Source organism: Rhagoletis pomonella, unplaced genomic scaffold, assembly GCF_013731165.1.
Source record: "Rhagoletis pomonella isolate Grant_MI unplaced genomic scaffold, Rhpom_1.0 Rhpom_scaffold_00008, whole genome shotgun sequence".
Taxonomy (NCBI): domain Eukaryota; kingdom Metazoa; phylum Arthropoda; class Insecta; order Diptera; family Tephritidae; genus Rhagoletis; species Rhagoletis pomonella.
In genome coordinates, this window is record NW_023458562.1 from 28,010,354 (window position 1) to 28,027,924 (window position 17,571).

Genomic DNA, 17,571 nt, shown 5'->3' on the forward strand with positions numbered 1-17,571 from the left:
ATTTGAAAATAATTTCATCCGTTGATAGAATTTTAACATTTTTATGCAAACCATTTCAGCTCTAAGGTCGGTGGTGATTTTTTAGAAACAGAAAATTCTAAACTGATTTTATTTGTAAGAAACTCGATTTTTAAAAGTATTTTTAAATAGGTCCAGCTCACGTAGATCTTAATATTTTTTTCCGAAATATTTTAGCGGAAGTCTTCAAATATACATATAATAAATTTTATATTTTCGATGTACAGACAGTATCGATTTGTTTTTGCATGGAGAGGTATGCACCCTAAAGTACATACCTACATATGTAAGAGCTCTTAAGCCCAAGATTCAGGAAGGTCACGGCGAAGTTAGTCGGCAGTGACGACGCATAAACCAAATTGGATTCTAGATAGAGCTTTTTCATCACTGAGTTAGCTAAAATGATCCTCTGAGAAGTGAGAACCGTTCACAGTAACGGCCTTTACCCCAAGTCCCCTCTTTAATTTCAGTCGGAATGTGGCCTTCGCCCCAGCACGTCATTATGGTAGATTCAAAGGGAAAAGTTATAAACGTGCAAAATTACTTTGAGTAGTGGAAATCCAACAAAACCAAATGGGATCTACGCCTGAGGGCTAGTAAACTTTATTACCGAATATTATAACCGAAATTTTAAGTAAGAAATTAGAAGTAGAAATATAATGGTCTTTTCAGTTTTGTAGCCCATTTAATTTAAGTATAAAAAGTATAAGTTAAAAGTAGCTGGGACTTACGGTTGATTTTTGGAATTTTTTTTTTGTTGAAGTTGTTGCTAAATTTCCTCGTAACTATCATCGAACATACTTCCTATGGAATAAAATGACTGGCACTGTCAACAAAAAAAATTGTCAAAAATCAACGGCAAGTCCCAGCTATTTTAAACTTGCACTTTGCGACACTAAAATTGAGTGGGCTGTAAAGCTGCATACTCAAAATCTTTCAAAGAAAGAACTGCATCCGCCATTTTGAATTTTACCATTCTGAAATCGGATTTGTAATTATCGACTCAAAACCCTCTACTTTTGGGATTTCGGAACAAACTATTCTATTATTATTTCGGAGTTGTGAGTGGCTATTTCTATTTGGATGCTCGCATGAACACTGTCAACAATATCAGGCCGGCGATGAAGGAAATTCACCTTGCTTACAAGTGCAACTTTAAACTCTCGACCAACAAAAAGCATTCCGAAGAAATTACTTATCATGCCCACCCTTTTATAAGTTCACAATGGCTATGAAAAATGACACGACTTTAGGGACATTTGATACAACTATTCAGGATCTTTAGCCATATTTCTGTGAAGGAAAAGTATCGCAGAAGAAGGAACATTGGAAAGATCTTTCGCATCGTCATCGTGAAAGGGAAGGGAATCCTCTAGTTGAAGCAGTGGTTGGAAAAGGTCATGGTTTGGCTTTTACCAGCACACTAATCCAGAGCCTCATAACGAAATACCCTAACTAATTTTCTTTCAAAATTCAGCTTTGTCCAAATGTCGGGTCATTACTCATTACCGACATTATAGAATTTAAAAACATTAAATTACTTTCAGTGTTTATTTTGCATTATTGCTTTGAAGAAATTTGCGACGGTAGATCTATTTTGTATGTATGTAGTTTATACAGAGTAGTTATTACTCCGTAAAGAAACAATCATTTTTAGATATCCTTTCTATGTTAAAGCGATGTGCATGTAAGTCCACCTTTAAAAAGTGAAACGATTTTACGAGGGGAGCGTTGAGCATGAAGCTGGTTCTTAACAATATTTTCTCAGTTTGGGGTAAATGTTTTCCAGTGAACTTTTAGTATTTGAAATAGCGGTTTTCCTACAAAAGGCCTATTTATGGTATGATTTTTTGGTAAAATATACATATTTGTCATTTTTCCTTTTTCTTTTTCTTTCCCGTATTCCACATTTCTATCTCGTACATACATATGTATGTATAGCATTTCAATTACCACTGATAAAACATGCCAAAAATGTCATGTCATCGTTCATATGCCCATCAGTATTGACAGCCGGCTGGCTGCTGGCAGCCGTAATGTAACATTATTGCCATACAATGTAATATTACCCAAAGGACATTTAACATATCATCACAGACGAAAAGCAAAATGAAATATTCCACCTCATACAGCGCGCCCAATAGCTGAATTCATTCACACATCAAATTGCGCTGAAGCGAAAACAACCGTTAAAACACATTGAACCGAATGCGCTGAATGTCAATGTTGCTGGCAAGGACGCCAGCATGACGCTATATATGGCAAGAGCACATAAGGACTACAAGGACGATGGCGGATAGACAGCTGACAGACGGCATGCATAGTAGACGAAGCGAATAAGGATTTGGAGAGAGCAGGAGGAGCGCTAAAGGCACATATGTAGATACATATATGTAAGTAAGTGTAGTTATATAATTGTGCATTTGAGCATGCAAGCCAAAGTGGAAAGAGCGCCAGCTAATGCTGTGGCAAATGCAGACAAACAATCACACACATGACTTAATCGCGATTCAACTTGGTTTGCGTCAATTCGCGCAGCAGAAATTAGAGACTCGGTGCGATTTGCTGGAGCAACTGATGCTTTGTAGGCGAAGGTCTGGTGGGGGGGAAGGGGGGATGTGCAAAGAGAAAATGACTGACATATCATAGATTTGACTTGGCGTGGCAAGGAATCAAATCAAATGTAAGCAAAGCCAGCATAACATGTTCGAAGATACAGAAATTATACTGGTTATACTGTGGGAAGTCGAAGATAAACTCTTGTGTGCTAGGACACATGCACATAGGTACTATATACAAACGTACGTACGCAAACAAACATTTGAAGTCACCATAACAAACATTCACAGTTCAAGGCACGCGCTGTGTTGTAAGCAATGATAGACAGTCGCATATTAATCTAAGTATATGTATGTATGTTTGTGTTTATATTTGTTAATAACACATTTGACTGCCTTCAAACATATTGCCTATATATTAGGGTGGTCCAAAAATGCATGTAAAAAAAAGTAAAGTCCGAATTTTTATGCTCTCACCACCTAGGATTGTTCTATACCGAAAAAAATATACCGCTATTTTTTTATTTTGAAATCAAAATATATTTTGAGGTCGCTCAAAGCGCTCAAAGTTTTCCATGCATTTTATATGGGGAAAAAACAACTTTTCGGTGAAATGGTATAGAATTTTTGAAAATCAATATTTTTTGATCGGAAAACTCTGTTTATCTTCAGAACATTCCCAATAATAATACCCCATTATTTATTTAACCATTTTTTCATAGTAACTATATTTTACAGGCTCGCCAAAACCCCCATTAAATGTCAGAAAATGCAATGAGGGCATAAATAAAAAATCTTTAGTATTAAAAAATGGTTAAATAAACAATTTAGTATTGTTAACGGAAGTCGCCTGAAGACAGCCAGAGTTTTCCGATCGAAAAAATATTGATTTTCAAAAAATGTTTTTTCCAATATAAAATACATGGAAAATTTTGGGCGATTTCAGCGACCTCTAAATATTTTTTGATTTTAAAATAAAAAAATAGGGGTATATTTTTTTTAAAAAGAACATTATAATTCCGACTTTACTTATTTTGGACCGCCCTAATAGACATCTTCTTGATGATTGGCGCCTAAGCGATTCTGGCCAAGTCCAAACAAAACGAATGGAGCGATTAGTTTCTCTACCCCCACAGACACAAGTACATACGTCCTATATATGTGTGCGAATGCATCTGCTGCGTTTGGCATATCCTATTTATACGCAGATTGAGTTCAGTGCGTGTGTATGTCAACACCGACTGGCGTGTTTTTTTACGTCTACATGAAAATTACACCCCAGAGAAATTATTGAATTATTTGCATGATTTGATTGCATGATTTGTTGGGCTCAGTTGCATATTTATACATGCATGCACATATACATATGTACATATGTTTACTTTGATATGTACTTACAAAAGTGTGTATATATGTACGTACCGGACATAGATAATTTAGTTTTGATATGCTCCTTGAGCAGATATGATTATTTGAATGTTGAAAGGCAGCAACGTGCCAAAGGGCATTGGACAATTAAGTGATGGGCAGTTAAGATCAAGATTTCGGAAATGGTAATGAATGAGATGATAGAGGAATATTAATTCAAGCTAATACAACAAGAGGCTAATACATACATATATTTGAAGTTGAAAAGCTGTATGTTGGTACAGAAACGCAGAAAAGTGATGTATATCCGAAGAAACGGATTAGTGCGTACCGAGACTTGCTCCGTTTGGGTTATTCTTTACACACATCCCTCTGTTTGGTGAATATGATCTATTTAGGAACGATTTTTTGTCATAAGATAAATAAGTTTCCACGGTGTGCCATCTACCCTGCCTTAAGTGTCAAGAACTAACAGCTAGGAAAGCTAATGCTTTGATCGAAACTATTCATAATAAGCCTGCACTCTCTCTCTCTCTCCCTGTCAGCTTAATTTAGGCCACCGCGCACAGTGGCATTGTAGGACAGTGCATGTATGGCTGACTAATTGGCTATGCAAGGCGCCCTAGAGGACAACGCTCTTGACACCGAGGGTATAGGAATTACTGTGACAACCTACAAACTTCCCCTGCATAGAAGAGATTATGCGGATAGTCGACAGAGATCGGTTAAAGTAGCTCCTTCAGCAGGCTAAGCAGAAGCTCTTGGTTCTTATAGGAGTCATCCATTACGGCACTGTCCATACTCAAACCATGCTGTGCAACTTAATATCGTTTCGAACTCCTATTGACGTAGATATTTGGAGGATGGAGAGATGAAATAGTCTCAGCTTTTCTTTCTCAGCTGCCTTACAGCAACAAATTACACTAGAGAATAATAATGTTTAACCAAATAACCTGATAACATTCAGGTGTTAATAGCTCTAATGTTTATCAAGTAAACTTTTTTTTTGTAATTTTTTATAAAAATATTTTTCAAACCAATATAAATCAAAGCTAAAAACTTTATACAAAATTAAGAAATATTCAAAAAATTTCATTGGCATTTTTTCTAAGTTTTTATTCTGAATTTTTAGGCTATTTTGGTTATATAGGGGGCGTTCCATACCAAAATGGACAGGGTTCACACTTCATGTGTTTGATTTGTTTCAAATTTTTAGGGTAGATGGACAAACATAATTAATAAATAAATATAAAATTTGAGCTTGATTAATACATTTTTAAAAACTTTACAGCACAAAAACAAAAACAAATCGATTTAATAGTTTTCCAAATATCTCGAGAACGGGGCAAGGAAAAAATTTTAAAGAAAAAAATCACAATACAAACATCAAAATTCTCTTTGAAAAGACATATTAAAAAAAAATTTTTTCTTGAAAAATTTTTCACATACAATTTTTTGATCAAAAAATTAATTTGTGAATATATGGCAACCCAAAAAATAAATAAAAAAACACAATGGTAGCGCTGACTATTGCGCAATTTTTAAGTATAGTATTATGGGGTGAACTCTACAACAATTTGAGTTATGATTTTATTTTTACACCGAAGTAAAAACATTTTTTTAATTTGTTTTATAATTTTTTTTATTATGCCAAACTGGCGTTAATATTTTTTTAATTTTCTTTAAACGGTTTTGCGCATTTTCTTCCATAAGAAAAAACTGCAAAAAGCCGTCAGCATAAAAAATATTAAAATTCAAGACAATTTTACAGTAGCTAAAACTTCCACTTTATCATACTAAAATTTAATGGGGTGCAAAGCTGCATACTCAAACAAATTAAAAAAAAAAAAATAAACAATTTGTAAATTTGTAATGTACTCATTTTTCTCAACTTAAATATACACATATAGTTTAGGATAGCTCAAAAACCTGACGTGATATAATAATTCTACGGCCAGTCGCGTATTCACCGCACCAAAAGCCTTCGGAAATATTCATTGGTGTTTCTGCTTCCAAAAGAAGCTTAATTTTGTTGGCCTGTGTTATTATGCTTTCAAATTGTAACTCTCTTCTTGAAAATAAGCTCTTTCAACTTTCTTTTTCTTTTATTTTATTCCAGGTACACAGGCGATACAGGCAACTGCGCTTGAAACCAACCAGCTAAGGAATCGGAACCGAATTGCTGAATACGTTATAGCTCCCCCTAAGGAAAACCCAAAGAGGAACAAATATCTTTGTCCTTACATATCACAATTATCTATGTACTTATATTATCCAAGTGTCGAATTTCAAAAATAAAAACTTAAACCGCTAACTTCTTTACTAAAAAATTGCTGGAATTATTTTCCACAATTTTAGTTTTATAGTTTTCAAATAAATTACTGTTTTATAATAACAATAATCTACCATCTTTTTCTACTTATTTAATTCGGTGGTAACTGAATTTTTTTCAGGTGAAGGCTCGCGCAAGTGGACAGAATATCCTAAGAGAAAAAATCCTTCGCCTCCACTTGCTGCTAAATTTTGCTCGTCTGGTAGAAATGCCACATGTGGGAAGTAAACTGAATTTTCCTGAAACGGCCGATCGCCGGATGCGGATATCTTCTGAAAACCTAAAAATCTTTCTACAGCAAATTTTTACATCAATTTTTTGGGCTGAAAGAAAGACTTCGGGCGCGATTTTTCACATTTTTTTCTATAAAATCTGTATTAAATACTTTTTACAAAATGTGCCTTAAAATTGTTGATCTGGAAGAAATTTCTGACTGTTGTAAATTCAAGTGATGGTTGAAAGTTGCGCACAAAAATTTGAAAAACTGAGAGTTGGGCGATTTTTCGATTACAAAAAAGGTCGTACGACCGGTGTATTTTTGTCTAAACAGCTTCAAGCGCGAATTTCTCATAACGGTTTTGTACAATTTTTACAAAAAATTGTGGGTCTCTAGAGCATGCCTAAAGCTATCTTTTGGAGGCCTAAAAATGTTTCTACAGCAAATTTTTATATACATTTTTTGGGCTGAAAAAAAGACTTGAGGCGCGATTTTTCCCATTTTTTTCTATAAAATCTGTATTAAATACTTTTTACAAAATGTGCATGAAAATTGTTGATCTGGAAGAAATTTCTGACTGTAGTAAATTCAACCGATGGTTAAAAGTTGCGCACGAAAATTCAGAAAAATGTGAAAAGCTGACAGTTGGGCGTTTTTTCGATTCCAAAAAAGGTCGTACGACCGGTGTATTTTTGTCTAAAAAGCTTCAAGCTCGAATTTCTCATAATGGTTTTGTACAATTTTTACAAAAAAATGTGGGTCTATAGAGGATGCCTGAAGCTATCTTTTGGAGACTTAAAAATTTTTCTAGAGCAAATTTTTATATAAATTTTTTGGGCTGAAAAAAAGACTTGAGGCGCGATTCTTCCCATTTGTTTCTATAAAATCTGTATTAAATACTTTTTACAAAAAGTTGCGCACGAAAATTCAGAAAAATGTGAAAAGCTGACAGTTGGGCGTTTTTTCGATTGCAAAAAAGGTCGTACGACCGGTGTATTTTTGTCTAAAAAGCTTTAAGCGCGAATTTCTCATAATGGTTTTGTACAATTTTTACAAAAAAATTGTGGGTCTATAGAGCATACTTGAAGCAATCTTTTGGAGACTTAAACATTTTTCTAGAGCAAATTTTTATATAAATTTTTTTGGCTGAAAAAAAGACTTGAGGCACGATTTTTCACATTTTTTTCTATAAAATCTGTATTAAATATTTTTTACAAAATCTGCCTTAAAATTGTTGATCTGGAAGAAATTTCTGACTGTAGTAAATTCAACCGATGGTTGAAAGTTGCGCACAAAAATTCAGAAAAATTTGAAAATTGAGTCCTGGCTGCTGGCTGTTTAATCAATGTTGAATGTTTAATGCATGTTTAACCAGATAACCTGATAACCATTCAGGTGTTAATACCTCAAATGTTTTTTTGTTATTTTTTTATAAAAATATTAGCTGTACCCTGCTACGCTTTGCTGTGGCACATTCCTGTTACATGGATGATAAATGATTAACGAAGCAAAACATGCGTTTCAGAGAAGTTTGATTTTGCAGTATTTGTATGTAGGTATGCAATATTTTTCATTTTTCCACTCTCTACGTAGATATCGAGGCTAAATGGTTTGTCGGCACGTAACATAGATTTGTCGGCATCTAAACCTAAACCATACTTTTCCAAAGGTTGACCTAGAGCATTACTGATTGTGATTCCGAATGCCAATCGAATTGGGATTTGCCATCTTTTAAATTGAAATAGTGTACCGGTCGAAATCATGGGAATTCTTCACCTTTGAAAGGCCACGTTAAAATCTTTGCTTTCACTACGCTGTCCATCCATTTCTTAACTGCGAGTCGCTTGCCGTTGCAAAGTTTTGGCTGATTAATATTCCGCAACATGATAAGTGCCACACCTATTGCAATTTCAGTATGTTGGGTAATCCCTGGAAGATCAATTGAGTTCAAAAATTCCGTTGGAATGGTGTTAATCGACGTACATATACAATACATATTATTTCATCACCTCGAACGCTGGATTGAAAAACATTATTGAGTTGATAGACATGCTTATTCTACGTGGCAAGAATTGCTCATTCTCTGAGCCAATCGTGATTCCTATATTTAATTTGAATATCCGGATTTGAATATCCGATGCTTCTAAGTTACAAAAATTTTCAGGCAATAAAATTCGTCCTAATCTCTCATTGACTGGCAGCTTTCCGTTCCCTGTGTTCAGTAATTGTCGCGAGAATACCTAGGCTAATTAATCGCTTTGTAGTTAGACGCCTATATTCGTAGTCAACTGCAATGTATGTATGTTCATCTTGCCACAATGTTGAATATTTCAGGCAAGCAAGCGGACGAGCGCTGGTGTAAATCAAGAAATTACAGGCAATGTGTGCAGCGAGCAACACCAATGCATTCCCGAATGGTTGAACATTTCTACGCAGCATGGGCATGATGAGTGATTTATAGAGTGTGGTTTTTGTAAGTCCAGAGAGAACTTTACTCCCGAATTGCCTACTTAGTCCAAAGTAGCAATTGTTCGCTAAAGTAATGCGGCATTGGATTTCGATGCCGACATTATTATCGGTGTTATGCTGGTTCCTAACTAAACGAAATTGTCTACTTTCTCGAAATTACAACAACTGGCAACAGTGACGTGGGTGCCATGCGCTACAAATTAAACGTCCTTGTAAAAAATTGTTATTTTAACATTTGTAATATGCGATTATAAATACCCTTCTGTTCACGCTTTAATTTGTGAGTGTTTGATTGGGCAGATCAATAATCAGATAATAATTATAATCATAGTCTTCATAATATTATCCAACGTTATTAAATTGTTCTCGTTGATTTTTGGAAACAACTTTCTAAAAAACTCGAAGCAGCTCATCTAATTTAGCAAAAAAGATTCTGGAAAATGTGGGTATTGTTAGGTAGATGTGTATTTCACTAAGGCAGATTCTTAGATATTTGAAAGTCGGAATAACTCAACGATAAAGCAGACACATTCTCTTTACTCGCAATATAGTACGTAGTAGGCTATGGCGACCTGAAGTGAAATTTTTTATGATTAAAAGTTAACTATTTTATAATGTTAGGGAATGGTGACAACAATTGTATGCTTTCGTTAGGTATGGTTTTTATTATTTTTATACCTCTCTACCACTATAACGCTCCCATACAACTGATTGTTCAGACATGAGATTTATGCGGCTAGGAACATGAAATTTTGCAAAAATTCCACCCAATATAAACAGAATACTTACAGTGAAACTTGCAAATATCGGGCCACTATAACCTATAGCTCCCATACAGCTGATTGTTCAGATATATGATTTTTTGTTATAACTCCTACATTTATGCAGCTGAGAGCATGAAATTTCGCAATATTTCCACTCGTTATGAAAGGAATACTTACAGTAAAAATGGCGAGGATAGGACCGCTATAACCTATAGCCTCCATACAACTGATTGTTCAGATATGTGATTCTTTGTTATAACTTCTCCATTTATGCAGCTTCTTCTTCTTTATTTATGCAGCTAGAAACATTATCAACAGAAAGTTTACAGTAAAATAAAAAAAATATCGGATCAATATAACCTATTTATTGCCTCCATACAACTAATTGTTCAGATATGGGGTTTGAATGCAAAACTCCTATATTTGGACAGCTAAAACCGATAAATTTTGTAAGCTTTTTTATAAATAATAATACAAATTCTACTGAGAAAATCGACAAAATCTATGCTGTATAAGCTTTATATCCTTTACCACTGATTGTTCAGATACCAGTTTTTGCGATATATCTCCTTTATGTAGGAAGCTAAACTCATTAAATTGTGTTACCGATTTTCATACTAATAACACAGCAGTGAAAATCACTTAGATTGGTGCTATATAAGGTATATCTTCCATACCTCTAATTGTTTAGATATCATTTTTTATATATGTAACTCCTCTATCTATGTATGCCGTGAATATATACAGTTTTTCAAATTCAGTAATCTGTTAAAGTAAAATTTTCAGATATTCATGAAAGGTATGAGGCCTTCGGCATAGCCGAAGTCAGCACTGCTCTTACTTGTTTAATTTGTAGCAGTCGTTTTTTTTATTATTTTTTCATTGCGAAATTTGTATACCAACTTTTCGTTGATAATATGATCACTTCGTTCGATAAGATTTTGTAAGTTCTTTCTTCATTTTAACTGTACGGTAGTGGAAACATAAAAAAAATCTCTAGTAAAGCTTTCCCTAACACTCTTCGTTTGGAACCAATTATTTAATATTTCATTTAGTTCCAATATTTGCAGTCTTTACTTTATATAGGTAGGGCATAATCTTGATATTTTAACATTTCATTTATTTTACCAATTTCATTGAGTTAAATTTTCAAACAGTTGGCCCTCCGGAAACATATTTTCGACTGTAGGTCTTTGAAAAACTCTTTAGTTTGATACCCGTATTGCAGTATTTCATTTGTTTAATCAATTAAACAGAGTTAAAACTTTCAAATAGGTGGCAACCCTCCTCAAAAGTATTTCCAAAAGGTTTTCTTTCTTAATCCTCTTTAATTTGCATATATAAATTAAATTGAGTTAAATTTTCAAACAGGTGAAAACCCTCCTCAAACATATTTTTGGCTGTAAGCCTTCTTAAAACTGTAGAATTTTTTACCCAAATTGCAGTATTTCATTTATATTATCAATTTAACTGAGCTTAAATTTTCAAAGAGGTTTCCAGCAGTTATCTTTCTTAAACCTCTTTAATATAATATCTATACTGTAATATATCATTTAGCTTATCAATTAAATTGCGCAAATTTTTTTTTTAAATATTTACGGCTATAAGCCTTCTTAAAACTCTTTAGATTGACACCCACATGGCAATATTTCATTTATTTATCAATTTGAGTGAGTTAAAAATTTCAAATAGGTGGAAACTCCCCTCACAAATATTGCCAACAGTTATCTTTCTTAAACCTCTTTAATTTGATAATTTTAATTTATCAATATAATTGGGTTCAAAAATTTTCAAATATTTAATATTGCGCAATACTAAGAGCTACCATTGTGATTTTTTTTCAAATTTTTTTGAGATGGCATATTTTCAAAAATTAATTTTTCTATCAAAAATATTGTATGTGAAAAATTTTTCAGGAAAAAAAATGTTTAAAATATTTATTTTCATAGAGAATTTTGATATGTGTAGGTGCGATTTTTTTCAAATTTTTTTCTCGCCCCGTTGTCGAAATGTTTGGAAAACTATTAAATCGATTTATTTTTGTTTTTGTGCTGTAGAGTTTTTAAAAATGTATTAATCAAGCTCAAATTTCATATTTATTTATTATTTATGTTTGTCGTCCATCTACCCTAGAAATTTTAAACAAATCAAACACATGAAGTGTGAACCCCGTCCATTTTGGTATGGAACGCCGGGTAGAAATTATTTGGAGAAAATTTTTTGAAATTTTCTAAATTTTGTATAAAGTTTGAAACATCGATGATTTTTTTTTGAACGAATTTCCATCATACCTTGTCAAGTATGGTTATACATATAGTATGTAATACTCCTATATTGGCAGTAAGAGCTAGTACCGTCCGAAAACATTACAGTACAGATATATCAATAAACACGTACGAAAGAAAAGGAACACATAAGTTTATAAATAAACATGTACACAAAACATACCCAAAAACGGTACACAATACATTCACAAAAACGGTACTAGACTGTCTCGCTTTGATTTCGGAATATTGAGAAGTTAGCTTACTGCATATTTTATTAGATATATGCCCTAAGTCCTATTTTTTCTTAAAAAAAAAATACTCCTAAAGCGCAAAAAAGTGCGTACGGCACTCAATTGCCGGTCTGAAAAAAATGTAATGAAATAAACAAATTTCACGCAAAAAAATTTATTAGCCAGATACTGTAAACATAGGGAAAGGTCTAAATGAATTTTTTTTTGGATACTCGTATCTGAGTATTTTTTCATGCTTACCTTGAATCAATGCGATTGAGTCGGTCCAAACGATTCAAACGTAATTCACGTAAATGGAATAGATTCAGGAAAGCTACGGCGGGTAACTGGCTGAAACGATTGCCGCTTAACGACAAGTATGTGAGATTGGATAACTTCGAGATTTGCTGTGTAGGCACCATCTGAAAAGATAAAAAATAAGATTTTACTAAAGTTTGGACAAAATTTATTATTTTTTTTTATTGCTTGATAAATTAAAGACTAGCTAGTTTCATTTTATAAAAACTAAAATTTCCTTTAGCCAGTTTGAAGCTTATGTAAAGAAATGTCAAAAGCGCAACCTGGCTCTCATATGTACTCAATCAGCGAAATGCATAATAATTAGGTAAATATTGATTTTATTTGCATAACATGGCCACAACTTGATTGCAGACTAATCGAGAGGTAAACTTGCAGTTGGCAGCTGATTTATGGTAATTTTTTATTGAAAAAACAGCAAAGTATGAGTGTGTAAAGATCAACTAAAGAGGAGGGCAAAATATAAATACGTAGAAGTGCAAGAGAATAGTTTCAGTGCACGTACATACATACATGAGCACAAATCCATACAAGTCTACATATTTTCATAAGTAATAAAGGTAATTACTTTCATACCGAGTATTTGCATATGCATTATCAACTAGGTATATACATATGCTAATATGTATAAGAAACTATTGCATCAAAGTAAGTGCAAGGTAAGCAATATGCAATTATTTGATTGATTGAAATGGAAATTCATGTTTGCTTAGTGCGCATGGGAGTGACACAAGGAAGATGCTCAAGAAATCGATGAAAGGGAGGATGACGAATCTTTATAGTCAATGCATTTGCTTTGCAAGCACTTACATATGTAAATATGTATGATAAATTCACTTAAATATAGGTTACGCATACTTTCAGAAATATGTAAATAGAATTTGAAATTAAAAAAGATGAGAGACGAAATGTAAGAGAAATAGAGCAGCTGATGCTCGAATTGCGAGACGCATATGATTGGTAAAATGAATTACACCAATCGTTAGTCAGAATTAATTTTATACAGTGGGGAGCAGAAATGTGTACATGGCGAGTTTTATTACAAATTTTCAAGGTTTTTAAAGTAAAATTTTTTTTGTTATTTTTTCTTAAAATCATGGTGCATGCTTTAACCAAAGCCTTAGAAATCAAACTTTTAGACAGAGATCAGGAAATTTAACAAAATTTCATTAAAATTTTGAGCTTTTTAATATTTTAAGAATATTTTTATTTTTTGCTGACGGCTTTTTCTGAGGGTTTTTTTCATATAACAAGCGCAATTTACAAAACTCGCGTTGATTTTTTTCTTCTTTTCAAAAGGTCTTGCATATTTTCGTCCATAAGAAATTCATAAAAAGCTCAAAATTTCAATGAAAATTTGTTAAACTTTTCAAAGCTCTGCATAAAGTTAAATTTATATGGTTTTAGGTAAAGCCTATACATGAAGAAATAACAAAAAATGTTTGCAAATATTTCACAATAATCATCATGTACTCATTTCTGCTCTCCACTATAAGTATGCAAGGTATAAAAAAATTGATAATTACTGGGATAAGTCGTCTCAACATTGCATATAAGGTTATATCGAGAAAACCATGCGAATGATTGAACGCAGCTAAATGGATCGGCGTTAATTTACCACTTTTTCCACAGCACAATGGAAGCTGTCAATGCCGGCTTCAGCGCCAGAGCCATGAGCGGAGCATTTCCAGTTTACAAAAGGAAGTTAAAAGGTTGGGCTAGCACTGAACGAGGACCTTATAAATTACCAGTCTAAAGATAAGAAGCAAAGAAAAGCTGTAGCCCACAGGTGCTACTTTAGACTCGGAAGGAGATTGAATAGCAGAGGCCCTCTCGACGAATAAAAATCAGGCTCAAATCTCTCTAATAAAGATGAGAGGGCTTTGGGTGCTTTCGAGAGAGCCATTCTACACCCTATTCGCATGTCCAAGGAGTAGCGAAACAAGATGCAATGAATGACAACGTTTGGGATAGCTTGCACATGTCGAGAGCATGGATGATGATACTCCGCCAAAAATTTATTTACACAATGTAAGGACCAAGTGCAGAAGGACCTTCTGAGCAACTGGCGGGACTGTGTAAAATATATCGGAAATTGGTAAATTTGTGTTTGCCTCGGCCCAATTTGAATAACTGTTGTAGTACCAAATCAGAGGAAAAAAAGAGTTGTAAGTAGAAGAAGAAAAATAAAATTAAAAGATTTTTACAAACAGGAATCGTAATTTTTATATCGCCTAGCTTTAGATATAATGCGCATGAATGTATGTATGACCGATTGGATCATAATTTTTATTTACTTGGGTTAAAATGGCGAAAACTTACAGAATGCAAAAAATTATTTTTCACTTAAATTGGTGGTGAAACCGAAAGTAAGTTTTGTTAGCAATCTCTTACATAATAAAAATTCTGATTCACCTTCAATTCTTTCGCACTCAAAATGGAGTCGTCTATGATTTTTATAATTAAAAGATTATTCATTTCTGCAGTTACTATTTCGAATTAAATAGACAACTGCTTTTTGTACAATATAACTTCTTAATAAGTTTACATTTTTATTTATAAATTTTAGCATAAGCTCCAACATAATAAGCATGCACAAATGAAATGTAATATAAGCAAGCGCTTGCATCTTTGCATGAATACATATGTAGGTAAATGTGAACTGTTTGTATAAAAACCACTGCCATAAAAGAAAAATATGTATACCTGTAGGCTCGTAAAAGAAACAGTAATAAATAGAACAGCCCAGAATTGCTTTGAGTTAAATGAATATGTATACATATTTATAAAGAAGTCGATTTTACACCGCCTTATTATGAGCAAACCACAAAGTAGTGGGATACTTTAGTTCCAAAATTCTCAAAACAAAGTAGATAACGGAAATCAAAAAAGAGCAAATTCGTAAGGCGAATGAAATACCAAATATTACTTGCGATGGCGCTATGAGTGTATTGTTGGGCTACTAATACAAAATGAACTGTACTTTATACCCTGCTGCAGAAGGTTTATTGCATATACATAAATACTTATGCGAGTATTAACTACATAAAAGCGCTGGCATACAAGTAAGCGAGCAGAATAATAGTCAAAAGGCGTTGAAGTGCACAGTACGAAGCTTTGAAATTTAAACTTTTTTTATTGCTTTAGACGCACACAGAGCACTATTCAAAATAGAGCATCAGCCGCTGAAATGGTGCGGAAGAATTCTAGCAAAAATATTTATTTTAGTTGTACTAAGAACTAATATAAATATTTATGTTGATAGAATAACAAAATATTTACTGCTGCAAATAGGTTAAAGTGCTGGTCAAAAGGCAGATAAGCAGTGTAATACAGAGTGAAAATCCGAATTATAAAATAGGAAAAGGCAAGCTAACTGAAAAGTGGCGTAGAAATAGCGCACGTAGAGCGGAAGTTAGTGTTGTGTTTTTTGTTGCATTTAAGCATGAAAAGGAAGCTACGGGTGTTTGCTATCTTTGTATTTTTATAAAATTTTCGTGTTCTATTTTACATACTTCCCAAAAAAAAAAGGTTACCTTTGGTTTACTAATAGCTTAATAATAAACTTAATTTTATTAGCAGGAGCTCTATGAGTAGTATGTGTTTAAAGTAGAGTTTAAATAAGACATGTATGTGTGTACACGCCCGCAAAGATACTGTTTGAATTGAGACCTAGTATAGACCGATTGAGAAATATGTAGATTAAACTGTACTCTTAGCTAAAGAGTTTCTAGAGCCCTGATTTTCGTCGCCTAATTTATCATTATTTTACTAGAATGCGTACTGGTGGCAGAATTATTAGACCCGCTTTATTTTTACCTATTTTGGCTATATTTATTTGGTTTATTTAATGTTAGATATTTAGTGTAAAAGTGTACATACATCCACATTTCAAACTTTGAAAAAAAAGTTACCAAAACTTTAACAAAGTTTTACCAAAATTTCCGATTTTTAATTCAGAATTTTTAGAATGTTTTCTTGTATAAAATTTTATAGCCTATTCATCTTAAAGTGCAAGTTTTATGTGGTTAAAAATTACCGTTCATTTTTAATATTAATTTTTTGCTCATGGTGTCACAAATTTTTATCGGTGTAAAGTATGTTGAAAATCTTTTTATATGGAAGATAATGCCCAGCACAACAGAAAAAATGTACTATTGTACTAAAATTGAATGGGCTATAAAACTGCATACCCAAAAGTTTTTTTTTTAAACTCTGAACAATAAGTTTGAAAGTTTGGTTAAAATTTGTGGAATTTTTATAATTTTTGTGCAAAGTTTGAAACGTAAATTTATATAGTGTTTGTTGTATAACTAGCTAAGATTTTATAAAAAAATATTAAACATTAAATAAACATAAGAAGTATAGTCAAAGCAACCCGTATACGTATGTATGTAAGTATGTAGCTGAAAATGTAAAACATTTTCTTGCTTTTATATCCCTTCTGAAGGCATTTATAGCATTCACATATATATTTCTTCTTCTCACACGAAGCGTCTAATGCTCACATCTTTCCTTCATACCCTGCTTTTCCATACATAATCGGTACACCATGTCGCATGCGCAACCTCTACACCTTTATCTGTACGCTATTAAGTGACACCCATTTCATGTGACAAGCTTAGGTGGCAGCACGTGCAATGCCATCGCGATAAAAGCAATGCAATGCATTTGTTGCTGTTGTTGTTTACCTGCTTTAGTGGTTTGTGGTTTTGCCAAGATGCGAATTTTGAGGTTGGATGATAAATGAATTGTGCTCTACACACACATTAGATACATATGTATATCCGACATTGCAGCTGAAGCACGTTGCTCTCGTTGGCATGAGAAGTGGAAATCGATTAATATGGGGTGATTGACTTCTTATTTAAAAATTATAGGCGAAAAAAGAACGTGCAGGAATTTTCGTTGAATTTAAAAATTTCCTTTACTTTTTAATTTGGACTTATTTAATTTTTTTTATATAAACATTTCTTTAGCGGCGTTGAAGAGCGATTTGAAACATCATAAAACGAAAAGTTTATCATATA

At 33.1% G+C, this 17,571-nt stretch overlaps 1 protein-coding gene across 3 annotated transcripts in view; it reads right to left on the minus strand.

Moving 5' to 3' along the window:
• Nucleotides 1–12,480: 12,480 nt before the first annotated feature.
• The window catches only part of LOC118744576 (leucine-rich repeat-containing G-protein coupled receptor 6-like), a 175,025-nt gene continuing 169,934 nt past the window's right edge, over nucleotides 12,481–17,571 (minus strand). For all 3 annotated transcript variants that reach the window (XM_036477700.1, XM_036477699.1, XM_036477698.1), the window contains one exon: nucleotides 12,481–12,645. In XM_036477700.1, the coding sequence (XP_036333593.1) occupies nucleotides 12,481–12,645 (165 nt within the window). The remainder of the gene's footprint in view (nucleotides 12,646–17,571) is intronic.